The sequence below is a fragment of the Leucoraja erinacea genome, chromosome 12 (assembly GCF_028641065.1).
Source record: "Leucoraja erinacea ecotype New England chromosome 12, Leri_hhj_1, whole genome shotgun sequence".
NCBI classification, from domain to species: Eukaryota; Metazoa; Chordata; class Chondrichthyes; order Rajiformes; family Rajidae; genus Leucoraja; species Leucoraja erinaceus.
Genome location: NC_073388.1, coordinates 11,549,108 through 11,563,276, shown reverse-complemented (window position 1 = coordinate 11,563,276; position 14,169 = coordinate 11,549,108). Strand labels below are relative to the sequence as shown.

Sequence of the window (14,169 nt, the reverse complement as noted above, 5' to 3'; positions counted from 1 at the left end):
TTAGATTATTAGATTAGTTTAGTTTAGATTAGATTAGTTTAGTTTAGATTAGATTAGTTTAGTTTAGTTTAGTTTAGTTTAGATTAGATTAATTTAGTTTAGATTAGATTAGTTTAGTCTAGATTAGATTAGTTTAGTTTAGATTAGATTAGTTTAGATTGGACTAGTTTAGATTAGTTTAGTTTAGTTTAGTTTAGTTTAGATTAATTAATTTAGTTTAGTTGAGTTTATAGGTAAGTTTAGAGACAGTAATCCGTAGCCTTCTATGCAAGCACCCTGTGTTCATATCCCTTACCTGGCTGTATCTATTGATTTGGTCTCGCATTGGGATAAAATAAGATAATCTAGAGGCATGGAGGCAGACAGCGTGGAGTCTGATTCACTTCTCCTGGATCCAGCTTCTGTGTCGGAATCTTGAATTGAGGGAGATTGGTCTCGATTCAATGGCTGTTGCGAATGAGTTGACACATCAGGAGATGGTTGGAGTGACGAGGAGGTGGTAGGGGACGAACTGCCAAGGGAATCTGAAATGGAAAGAGTTTTCATTATTGCCTTGCACACCAAACATTCGTTCCTGTGTGCACAATGACTGGGAAGAAAATCACTGCCATTTTCCCTCCAAGCCACACACCATCTTTAACTGGATGTATCATTGCTGTTTCTTCATCAAAGGCCACCAAGTGCTGGAGTAACTCCTACACAGTGGCATGATGGTGCAGTGGTAGAGCTACTGCCCTACAGTACCAGAGACCCGGGTTCGATCCTGACTACGGGTGCGGTCTGTATGGAGTTTGTACGTTCTCCCCGTGACCTGCGTGAGATTTCTCTGAGATTTTTGGTTTTCCTCCCACACTCCAAAGACGTACAGGTCTGTAGATTAATTGGCCTGTTTATAAATGCATACATGTAAACTTGTCCCCAGTGTGTGTAGGATACTGTAGTGTTAATGTGCGGTGATTGCTGGTCGGTGTGGACTTGGTGGGCCGAAGGGCCTGTTACCACGCTGTATCTCTAAACTAAACTCATCCAACACTATCTTCCAAAGGTGACCACTTATTCCCTCAGGCTGGAAGTAATTATGTGGTGGTCAAAAAATGTGGACTGAGTGGAAATCTTATAGAAACTTACAAAATTCTTAAGGGGTTGGACAGGCAAGATGCAGGAAGATTGTTCCCGATGTTGGGGAAGTCCAGGACAAGGGGTCACAGCTTAAGGATAAGGGGGAAATCCTTTAAAACCGTGATGAGAAGAACTTTTTTTCACACAGAGAGTGGTGAATCTCTGGAACTCTCTGCCACAGAGGGTAGTTGAGGCCAGTTCATTGGCTATATTTAAGAGGGATTAGGAATGGCCATTGTGGCTAAGGGGATCAGGGGGTATGGAGAGAAGGCAGGTACGGGATACTGAGTTGGATGATCAGCCATGATCATATTGAATGGCGGTGCAGGCTCGAAGGGCCGAATGGCCTACTCCTGCACCTAATTTCTATGTTTCTATGTTTCTATGTTTCTATGAAATATTAGGTCTTGCAGATCAAATTTGGAGACTGAATTTTATCTCATTAATATACATGGACATGCAAGCTTCTTACATGGCAGTGTGAGATTGAGTTATTTTGGGAGTATGTTCGGCACAGACATTATGGGCTGAAGGGCCTGTTCCTGTGCTATGCATTGACATTAAAGTGCATTAACATGCGTCCATTAACACGCTTGTGTTAGAGTAAACAATGAATCAGTGGAGAAAATCCATTAGAAGAACAAAAAGGTGCGAAGAATGGATGCTATTAGCGCTGACAGACTCAAAGTGCTGGAGTAACTCAACGGGTCAGGCTGCATCTTTAGAGAACATGAATGGGTTATGTTTCGGATCGGGACCCATCTTCAGACCTTTGCCCGGCCCGCTGAGTTACTTCAGCACTTTGTGTCCTTTTTCCTAAACCAGCGCTGTCGTCCTTGTTTCCACTTTTTTCTCCTAATCAGCGCTGGGTTAGAGTCCTTCCTTGTTTTCCACTCTGTTTTCTCCATCACACCACCCCCCCCCCCCCCCCCTCCTAGGGGACCCATCCCCCCCCCCCCCCCCTGAGTTACTTCAGCACTTTGTGTCCTTTTTCCTAAACCAGCGCTGTCGTTCCTTGTTTCCACTCTGTTTCTCCATCAATGTTGGGTTAGAGTCCTGAAACACCACCCCTCCCCTCCCTCCTGACCCACCAACCCCCCTCCCTTCCAAATAGCTGTGTGAGCACCACTGCTCCACACACTGAATACAAACTGTGATCTTTCAAATATACAGGAGATGAGCAATTTTATAGCATTTTTTTTAAATGCAGATGCTAAAATCTAAAATAAAAAAAGAAAATGGTATAAATACTCATGGGATGTTCATGGGTTGATGAGATGCAAGATGGCACCCAAGCCACGTGACTCTGCTTGCTGGTCCCAGAAGTGGATTTGCAGCCACTCATTACAATTGCTCCATAATTTTATACCTCTACTCCAATAGCAACATTTATTCCCTTTATCGTGTACCTGTACACTGTGGACGGCTCAATTGCAATCATGTATTGCCTTTCCGCTGACTGGATAGCACGCAACAAAAAGCTTGTCACTGTACTTCAGTACACGTGACAATAAACTAAACTAAACTAAACAAAATAAACTAAAATAAACACACCTGTCGGAAGAGAAACAGCACAGTGACGCAGTGGTAGAGTTGTTGCCTTACAGTGCCGGGTTCAATCCTGACTATGGGTGCTGTCTGTAAGGAGTTTGTACGTTTTCCCTGTGACCACGTGGGTTTTCTCTGGCTGCTCCAGTTTCTCCCCACACTCCAAAGACGTACATGTTTGGCTTTAGTAAAATTGTAAATTGTCCCTGGTGTGGAGGATAGTGCAAGTGTACGGGGTGATCGCCGATCGGCTCGGCGGGCCGGGGGGCCTATTTCCGTGCTGTGTCTGTAGAGTCTAGAGTCTAAAGTTGACTATTGGTTGAAGGGGTAGGGCCTCAGAATACAGAACATAGAACTGTCGAGCACAGGAACAGGCACTTCAGCCCATAATGTCTGTGCCGAGCATTAAAGATAACTTAATCTCATCTCCCCTGACGTGGGTGTGAGCTATGTCATTATAATCTCCTCCCCATTCAGCAGTATGGCGGGCTTCTGATAAGACCCCTCTTGTAACAATGGGTTCCCATCTATCTTCGCCAGAAGTTAGATTTTAAAGATATTTTTCAAAGGTTTTAAAGGTTTCTTTCCCCAAAATTTGCACAATTTAAAAATGACAAAACTGGGAAATGTAACAAATGTAATTCTCAACATATCTTGTCAGTTAGTTTTTAGCTGTAGGGATGGATCCATGTGCTATGCAAGAATGAATGAATGAAAGAATGGATGAATGAATTGCATGAATGAATGAATGTATGAATGACTGAATGATTGAATGAAGGGAAGAGGGGAAAAAATCCACAAACGATTTGGGCATGAGTCAAATGCAAATTAAACCAAATTTGGGTCTCAACCCAAAAAGCCACCCATTCCTTTTCTCCAGAGATGCTGCCTGACCTGCTGAGTTTCTCCAACAAATTGTGGCTATCTTGAACAATTTTGCTGTTCAGTTGCTGCTGAGAATTGTACAGGAGCATAGAAAATAATTTTTTTCATGGGATCCTTGTAATCAACAAAGGTGAAGAATATCTCACTATGACTGTGGGTCTTGCATTCTTTAATAAATTCACAATAAAACTCAAAGATCATCGTTAAAATGATCAATTTACCTCCTATTTACTAAATTGTCATGCTAGAAAACCATTGACCTTTCATTTAGCTTGGAAAATACAATCTTATTTATCAGATTAAATTTATTATAAATTACAAAATTAATTAAAAATAAAAGAGGTAATGTTACTTTAGAATGCTCCACCAGGGGGCAACAGAACTCAGTTTCAAGAACTGCTAGACCACGTTCATTGTCACTGCACACATTCATCATAACTTTAGTTTAGTTGAGAGATACAGTGTGGAAACAGGCCCCTTGTCCCACCGAGTCCACACCGACCAGCGGGCAATTTACACTTATGCCAAGCCAATTGACCTACAAACCAGTATGTCTTTGATACCGAGGATACCGAAGATCTCGGAGAAAACCCACGCAATCACGGGGCAAGCGTACAAACTCTGCACAGACAGCAGCCGCAATCAGGATCAAACCCGGGTCTGCGCAGCTGCAAGCGCTGTAATGCAGCAACTCTACGCTGTGCCACCGTGCCGCTTAAGATACTAAACCAAGACACAAGAGGATGTCATTCTAAAACACTAAAAAAGACTAATACTAACAGAAGCTTTTATTTATATTAATTCAGACCCACTAAATGGTTTCAATATATTTTCCCCTGCTGTCATTCTTTTACTAGATGGCCCATCTTCCACTGAATCCTAGATTTTCCTGTGTCCCCATCAATGTCCCTCTACAGTTGACTGATGCAATGGGTCCATATGTGGGGTGCAAGAGCGGAACTCGCTATCAAAACATGGAGGGGACGGGGGACACAATTCTTTGGCAGCCAGAAGCTCATGCGCACACACACACGCACGAGGCTTCGGAGGCTCAATCCAGCACTAAATGCAGCTCAACTCTGCCTGTCTCACCGGGTTAACTACAGCCCTGTCTGGACTGACGGGATACTAGCGCTGCTTCTCTGCGCAGGTCTGTGCCACGTCTTCCTCCTCCAATCACCGCACTCTATCCTCAGTCCCACGCCCCCCCCCCCACTCCTCCAATCATCACACTGAATCATGTCCCGCCCCCATTGCCTGCTGACCAACGTCTCTCTCCTCCAATCGGTGCCCTCGATCATCAGTCCCACCCCCACTGTCTCGCGGAAAGCGGAGATTTCACCGGATTTTAAAATCCGGATTACAAAAACTTGGGGGGGTTTGTCCCCCACCTCTCAAAACATGGAGGGGTGCCCCCCCCCTGGGTTTTTCGCTCCTGGTGGGGTGCAATTGATAGAGATAGAGAGAGACAGAACCTTTGGCCCACTAAGTCCATGCTGACCATCAACTACCCATTTACACTAATCCTACACTAATTTAATCCAATTATATCTTGCACACACCCAATATATATTATGTGTAGGAATGAACTGCAGATGCTGGTTTAAATCAAAGATAGACACAAAATGCTGGGGTAACTCAACGGGACAGGCAGAAACTCTGGAGAGAAGGAATGGGTGACGTTTCGGGTCGAGACCCTTCTGTATGTATATACATAAGTTCATAAGTGATAGGAGCAGAATTAGGCCATTCGGCCCATCTGGGTTGAAGGGGCTGGGCCTCAGGATACAGAACATAGAACAGTACAGCACAGGAACAGGCCCTTCAGCCCATAATGTGTGTGCGGAACATGATACAAAGATAATAATCTCATCTCACTTCGGCTGGGTGTGAGGTATGCCATTATTCTCTACTCCCCATCAGTGGTCTGGGTGGATTTTTATAAGACTTCTCTTGTAACCAAGGATTCCCATCAATCTTTGTCAGAAATTAGATTTTTTAAGATACTTTATGGAACGTGGCATAGGTTTTCCGCCAGAGTTTGTCTACTCCGCCATTCAACCATGGCTGATCTATCTTTCCCTCAAAACCCCATTCTCCTGCCTTCTCCCCATAACCCCTGACACCCGCAGTAATCAGGAATCTATCTATCTCTGCCTTAAAAATATCCACTGACTTAGCCTCCAGCCCTCCACAGTCTTTGGTGGAGTCCATGTAGTTTGGAGCTTATTTGGAGGTTGCTGAGGCTTGTATGGTTTCTTGTGAGTGAAGAAAGTAAAGGATGTCGCTCGACAGTGAGGTGATGGAGTGTATATGGAATGATTTTTCATTCCGTAAATATTTATATTTTCAGAAGTTTTATTTTGAAACACTGCAATCTTGTCTCATTTATGCGTACTCATGTCTCCAGTGAAGTTGATCAGGTGAATTACAATCGCAACAGATTGCCTCACTCATTGCAATACAGGAAGTTGAAGCGTTGCTGTGCTTTCTTGGCCATTTGAGGGTATTTTCCATTGATGCAGTAAGGATTGGAGCTGGTCATAAGTTGCCATTGTGGCTGATCTTTATCTGTGAGTACTACCAGCGCTCTTATATAATAGAGCCCACTGTAGTAGAAACTCATCCTTTCCCACCTGGACAAGTATAATAATGTGATTTTTAGAAATGGCCATTGAATGGTTGTGTGAAAAAGGAACTTTGATTTCTTACTTCCCTCCTCTGGTTTTAGGTTTTAGGTTTTGGTTTAATATTGTCTTCTACTTCTTTCTACTAAGGCTTAGGAAGTTCAGCAAGTCCCCAACAACTCTCACCAGTTTCGACAGATGTGCCGTAGAAAGCATATTATTGTGATGCATCTCTGCATGGTTTGGCAACTGCTCTGCCCAAGTCCGCAATAAGTTGTAGAGAGTTATTTGACGTATCCCAGACCATCACACAAATCAACCTCCCATCCATTGACTCCCTCTACTTTTCTGCCTCAGCAAGGCCACCAGCATAATCACAGACGAGTCTCTCTCTGGACTCTCCCTCTTCCTTCCTCTCCCATCAGGTAAGAGGTACAGAAGTGTGAAAACGCGCACTTCCTGATTCAGGAGCAGTTTCTTCCTGACATCAGCCAACTGAACCATCCTATCACCAACTAGAGAGCGGATCTGACCTACCATGTACCTCATCAGAGACCCTTGGACTATCTTTAGTCAAGTCAAGTCAAGTCTATTCGTCACATACACATACGAGATGTGCAGTGAAATGAAAAGTGGCAATGCTCGCGGACATTGTGCAAAAAGACAAACAAACAAACAACCAAACATACTCAAACAGAATGTAACAGAATCCCCTGTTCTTTTTCATATTAAATATTGTGGGCGGAAGGAAAAAGGGAAAAAAAAACATATCAATCGGACTTTACTGGACTTTGTCTTGCACTAATGGTTACTCCATCCATCCTGTATCTGTACACTGTGGACGGCTTGATTGTAATCATGTAGTAGTGCGTGGGTCTCAAAATGAGGCAAGTAGTCCGAAGTTTGAGAAGCACTTTACTTTAATTCCTCCCGGTTCAGGGGAAGACGAAACCAGGAAAAGATGGCACCCAAACCCTGCCTTTTATACCCTCCGGCTAAGGACCGCCTCCGGACTGCACCACTCCTGTGCCGAGGGGTTCGGCAGTATAATGGGACGACCCTTAGGAGCCGCCACAATGTACAGTCTTTTCGCTGACTGGATAACACGCAACAAAAAAAGCTCTTCACTGTACCTCGGTGCACGTGACAACAATAAACAAAACTGAAAAAAAAACTTGACCCGGGGAAAAATGCAAACATCAGAAGACAACAAATAGAAAATATTCTGAATGAAGGTAAAAAAAATGAAACCAAGCTGCCCTTCAGTAACCTTAAGCCATTGTGATTTCCCAATGAAACTGAAGAGCTATAGGAAACTCTTCAGTTGAAGTCAACACAACACCATACATCAATGTCAGCCCATTGCAAACATGACTGCAGCATCAAATATTCATGCGCAGTTTCTTATTAGAGAGACCGCAGAAAGGTTTTTTTAAAAAAAAAAACTTGAGGAAAACCATCAAACATGTTCAAATGAACAGAATGAATGTGCTGAATTTCATAATTGAAGCGTGCAAAATGCCCCTGCAAGCTAGAAGATGTATATTATCAAGGCTGCGTGTCAGAATACAAAGCTGGAATAAAAATGGGTTTGATACTGAAACATGATTGATGAGTAATAATGAAGCTTACAATTAAGACGCTGCTTAATGACTCCTTTCAAATGAAATAGACTTTATTTTTATCATCTCTGACGCAGATCGGGTAAAGGCATTGCCCAACGTAGAACAAAACGACTTAGTCAGGCAACCTCTCATTCATATCAGTTTAGTTTATTGTCTCATATCCCGGGTTACAGCGAAAAGCTTTGGTTGCGTGCTAACCAGTCAGCGGAAAGAAAATACTGTACATGATTACAATCGTGACATCCACAGTGCACAGGTTTATGGTAAGGGGAATAACGTGAAAAACATTTAGTGCAACATTAAGCCCAGTGAAATCTGATCTAAGATAGTCCGAGGGTCTCCAATGAGGTAGACAGTAGCTCAGGACTGCTCTCTGGTTGTTGGTAGGATGGTTCAGTTGCCAGATAACAGCTGGGAAGAAACTGCCCCTGAATCTGGAGGTGTGCCTTCTACTTGATGGGCCGAATGGCCTAATTCTGCTCCCATCACTTATGAAGATATGAAGATACCCGTCAAACTTATGAAGATACCTGTCAACCAGGGTTCAGTGTTAAAGTTAGCCTGCATTGCCTTCCAGGAAGGTGCATTGTGCCTGGAACAGGTGGCTGGATACAGCCGTACTTTATGCGAAATACAATGAAAGATGGTGACGTTTGCGCCATACACTTTACCATCTTTAAAATGGAATGAATGTCGCTGCAAAGGTTCACACCTGCACATCAAAGTGGGCATATCCTGCCAGCTAGTGAACCACGACAGTCACAGTGGCCTAACACGTAGCAAACCAATTATGGGCAAGCTTCATGCTCTACTACTGAACAAGGTGGCATCAGAGTCCAGCCAAAGGCAGGCAGGCAGGTGTGCCTGTATCACTTAACCCTTCCTCTCCCCTTCTCCCCAAGAGGAGAAGGTTGTTGCCATAATGGTCATTGCCGAGGCTTATCTGATCCCCTTATCCTCATCCATAGTTCTCCGGATCTCCTTCCACCCAACGATGTAAGCATGTACCTCCTCCTTTCACCTGCTTTCCACCACATTGCCCTGACTCCATTTACACTCCACATGCACGTGATCTGTAAACCGTCCTGGAGTTCGATCCCAACTGCGGGTGCTGTCCGTACGGAGTTTGTACGTTCTCCCCGAGACCGCATGGGTTTTCCCCATGATATCCAGTTTACTTCCACACTCCGAAGACGTACAGGTTTGTAGGTTAATTAACGTCTGTAAAAACATTGTGGATTGTCCCTAGTGTGTGTAGGATAGTGATCGTGTGCGGGGATCGCTGGTTGGTGCGGACTCGGTGGGCTGAAGAGCCTGTTTCCACGCTGTATCTCAAAACTAAACTAAACATTGCAATGGAATCCAATATGGGATTTGTGGACTATTGCAATATCCAGTAGTTACAGACAAAATCCACCAAAGATTTTACAAACACATTTAGTGAGCCATCGGAAAGGCTGCGTAAAACGTTATTGTTATTTGAACACTTATCCAATATTCACGTTTTATTTTTAGTTTAGAGATACAGCGCAGAAACAGGCCCTTCGGCCCATCGAGCCCGCGCCGACCAGTGGTCCCCGCACGCTAGCACTATCCTACACACACTATAAACAATTTACCAAGTTTATCAAGGCAATTAACCTGCAAACCTGTACGTCTTTAGAGTGTGGGAGGAAACCGGAGCTCCCGGAGAAAACCCACGCAGGTCACGGGGAGAACGTACAAACTCCGTGCAGACAGCACCAGTGATCAGGATTGAACCCAGGTCTCTGGAGCTGTGAGGCAACAACTCTACCACTGCGTCACCTTCCCACCCCTCTATTGATTTAGAAATTTGTGTAACGGTTGAATGGGAGTAACTTCATGTTAATCTTGTTAATCAGGACTATTATTTCCCCATGCTTTATAGATTTAACTCAACCATGTTCAAGAACGGGCAAGTGGGATTTAGACCCGCAACCACAAAATCTAACGGAGAAAAGGAACCAGAATTAATTCTGTTTTAATTTAACAAACAAGATTTGTCAGACATGTATTTGCGTAACTCAAAATGAATTTTTACGAATTTAAAGCCAACTTTTTAGACATCTGAAGAAGGGTCTCGACCCGAAACGTCACCCATCCCTTCTCTCCAGAGATGCTGCCTCTCTCGCTGAGTTGCTCCAGCGTTTTGTGTCTATTTTCAATTTAAACCGGCATCTGCAGTTCTTTCCTCCACATTTCAGAAATTGCCCTGGACTAACTATGAGGAACAGACTGGTCTCAGTGACTCTTCCCACAGTTGGGTTCTGTCTCATGAATCTGTGACAGGCCTTGACTGAAGAGGGAGAACAGCATTGCTGAGAGTGGGAGGTGGTTGTCAAAACCTACACTGGTGCCTGTGTCTTCAGAAAATCATGATATATCTCTGAGCAGGAGTCAGCAGAGAAAACCCACAGTACTCCCTGAGACTTTTTAAACACACATAAATCTTTCAGAAGAAGACATGCTTTTCTCTAGTCATGGGACTTTTCTCAAGAGACTGAGATGAGGAAAAAACCTTTCCACCCAGAGAGTTGTGAATCTGTGGAATTCTCTGCCACAGAATGCAGTGGAGGCCAATTCCCTGGATGTTTTCAAAAGAGAGTTAGATATAGCTCTCAGGGCTAAAGAAATCAAGGGATATGGGGAAAAAGCTGGAACGGGTACTGATTTTGGATGATCAGCCATGATCATATTGAATGACGATGTTGGCTTGAAGGGCCAAATGGCCCACTCCTGCACCCATTTTCTATGTTTCTATGAGCTAGGCCTCCTCAGATAGAAAAGATCAGGGTAAGGGGTGCATTACTCCAAAAAGGTACAGAATAAACATCATCAATTGCATGAAGTGCGTAGTTAGACTCATAGAATGCATTTCTAACAAGTAAATATGGATTTGTGAAATTTGTGAGATGTCTGAAGATGGGTCCCCTCCCGAAACATCACTTATCCATTTTCTCCAGAGATGCTGCCTGTCCCGTTAAGTTTCTCCATCATTTTGTGTCTTTAGACTTTAGTCCTTAGAGATACAGCAAGTAAACAGGCCCTTCGGCCCACCCAGTCCGCACCGTCCATCGATCACTCCGTACACTAACGCTGTCCTACACACTAAGGACAAGTTACAGTTTTACTGTAGCCAATGAACCTACAAACCTGTACATCGTTGGGGTGTGGGAGGAAACCGCAGCACCCGGAAGAAATCCCAAACTGGGAGAACGTACCAACTCCGTCCAGGCAGCATCCGGAGGCAGGATGGAACGCAGGTCTCTGGCGCTGTGAGGTACCAGAGATTGTCCTCTGTAAAATTGCCCCTTAAGTATTGGGGAATTTTAAACCGGAGATTGATAGGTTCTTGATAAGAAAGGGTGTCACAAATTACAGGGAGAAGTCCTATGCCTTATAATTATGGTCTAATGTGAAGGAAGTGGATGAGAAAGTGGGTGACATAGAACTAGTGTGAATGGGCGATTGCTGCTTTACATGGACTCAGTGTGCTGAGAATCCAATTTCCACGCTATATCTGCAAACTAAACAAAACCAAATGGGGGGATCTGCAGTTTTTGTTCTCGGTTGTTATTGCATCTGACTGATTAATGCAAATAGGAACTGCAGATGGACCGAAGGGCCTGTTACCATGCTGTACCGCTCTATGACCCAAGGGATGCATGTGCAGTAGTTTCCTATGGCATGCACTGTAATGGGTGTCACTGCTGGGACGCTAGTCATTACATAAAGAGCCCCTGCAGGTCCAGTTCTTCACAAGGCTTGTGTGTGTTGCTTCATCGTTACTTCAGGGAGTCTTACTGAGCAGTGTTGTCTGGATAGAAACATAGAAAATACGTGCAGGAGAAGGCCATTCTGCCCTTTGAGCCAGCACCGCCATTCAAGATGATCATGGCTGATCATCAAAAATCAGTAGCCCGTTCCTACTTTCTCCCCATGTCCTTTGATTCCGTTAGCCCTAAGACAGGGGTTCTCAACCTTTTTCGTCCCGTTTATCCCAGGCAACTTTAATAGCGCATAACAATGTTATTTCACTTATTTATGAACAACTAATGATGAACAGATATCAGAACCAAACACAGTCAGTCAATGTGAAATTTACCCCAGGTTGGGAACCTTTGCCCTAAGAACTGTATCTAACTCTCTATTGAATACATGGATCCAGCTCTCCCCCTCCCCAACCTGCCCATACACTGACCTTTGGCTCATGACAGTCATGCATCTTCCGCCCACTCTCCTTCTGATCTGCCCAATGTATCCCCACCCCGTCGATCCCTCGAGGTCGAGGATGATGGTCTACGTTCTGTTGGTTTTATGGACTCTCAGGTGGCTTATGAGTCCAATCCTGGCTTTGCAGCCTACAGAACGAAGATGCCTGTGCGTGTGTTTGTTTAACGTGTACTTGATGTTGCACTCCAAGAAGCACACGGTCCTTCACAAATCAATCAACTCAATCCAATGGTAAGGGAACCAAGCTGATAGATCTGTTGCAGCATTCATCCGCCATCACAGCCATCGAGTTCAAGATAACTTTGTCCACCTGGTCCGCCGTTGAGGTTTTGTAGGCTGGATCCTTCTTAGTCAGGACCCTCATCCTCGACCTTACCGCCATGGGTGGCCCTACCAGAAGCTGGTGCTTCCAACGGCATCGGTCTCGGAACCACGGGGTCACGCAAGCCTGTTCACCACGTCAAGGTAAACAATCCCCACCCACTGCCCAGCTGACCAATATGTCAAATATCTGTCACTGACCACCGTCCCTGTCCAATGACTCGCAAACCCTGCTGTTCATTCCCACGCAAACGCAACTAATACGTTGATAGACGTGGGGGAAGGAACTGCAGATGCTGGGTTAAACCAGAGATAGACACAAAAAGCTGGAGGAACTCAGCGGGTCAGACAACATCTCTGGAGACAAGGAATAGGGGTGGAGACCCTTCTTGAATTTGAATTTTGAATTTCAATTTTTTTTTAAATTTGAACAGGGACAGTGCATATTGATGAACTTCTAAAAAATTAGATCTTCTCTCCAGTTTTGGTGTCTATCTTGTAGTTTAGTTTAGTTTATTGTCACGTGTACCGAGGTACAGTGAAAAGCTTCTGTTGCATGCTGACCAGTAAATAACTGGTTAGTACACCTCAGTACACTAAACACTCAGTAATTCTTCCTATTTGAAATTAATGAAGGATAAATGAGTTATTGATTACCTTTCAACTTTACAGTAATTATATTGTATTTGATGATCCCTTAGGATAGACCTCATGTTAATGATTTCCAACCTACATGTTAATAGCATCCAATTTGCAAAAGAGGGAAATTTCGTTTACCAGTCATGTCCCTTTATTTATCTCAAAGAAGGGAACCTACTTTAATAAAGAATCTTTTGAATAGGAACAATTTTGCTTCAATTTCCTGTTTCTTCGAGGGATTATACAGATATAATAAAGGTGGACACACTGTAAAATGCAAAGCAAAATCAGATTCTGCTTTCCCTTTGTCAAATGAGTGTGACAGGATTTTTGTGGTGCTTTCCCTGTTCAGATGAGTATCGGCATACTGTTGACTTTTGAGGTGTTCTTCCACTTTGAACAAGTCACAATGGACAGAGGGGGCACTTACTTACCATGGGCCCGCTTGTTTTAAATGCAGTGACCTCACTGCTCTTTCTTGGCTAAACAATCTCTCAAATGTAAGCCATTCATGAAGCAGAACACAATGGTTCCGCTCTCTGCTGCGCCACTACACCTAACCTGTGTCACTTTTGCTCATGACCTGAGGCTCCTTAACAGACAAGATACTGTCTTTATTGAGTTCCAAGAGATGCAACTGATAGATCAATAGCCTCCGAACATGTCATTCAGTCACTCTGCAACACAGCGGGGTCTACTGCAGGACCTTTATATAGGATAGCCCTGAGGTTATCCAGTGCTGCCAGCTGTAATGGGAAATATTCAGCACTCATGTTGATCTGTGTCATCTTGGAGAGACAGAACCCTTTTGATGATCCAGATGCCATTACAGGGCTAAACCTTTTTTATTTCTGAATTCAAAGTCATGGACAGACAAGACCTTACAGCTGAAATCTACGTAAGATGATAAAGACACATTGTAGAACACATGACAGAGAAAAGTACTGCACAGGAACAGACCCTTCTGTCCGCAGTGTCTGTCGTGGACTAACCGCATTTACCCAACACATGATCCATGTCCCTCTATTCCTTGCATTTCCACGTGTCCATCTAAACGCCTCTTAAATACCACTATTGTATCTACGCCCACTACAAACTCTGGCAGTGAGTTCCAGGCACCCACCACCCTTGGTGTAAAAAATCTGTCCCCG

General features: G+C 44.0%; 1 protein-coding gene across 1 annotated transcript in view; it reads right to left on the bottom strand.

The window, feature by feature from the left end:
- The window catches only part of gab3 (GRB2 associated binding protein 3), a 131,392-nt gene that overhangs the window by 25,694 nt on the left and 91,529 nt on the right, over positions 1 to 14,169 (bottom strand). Inside the window, exon 3 of the mRNA XM_055643573.1 lies at positions 296 to 524. Within this exon, the coding sequence (XP_055499548.1) occupies positions 296 to 524 (229 nt within the window). The remainder of the gene's footprint in view (positions 1 to 295; positions 525 to 14,169) is intronic.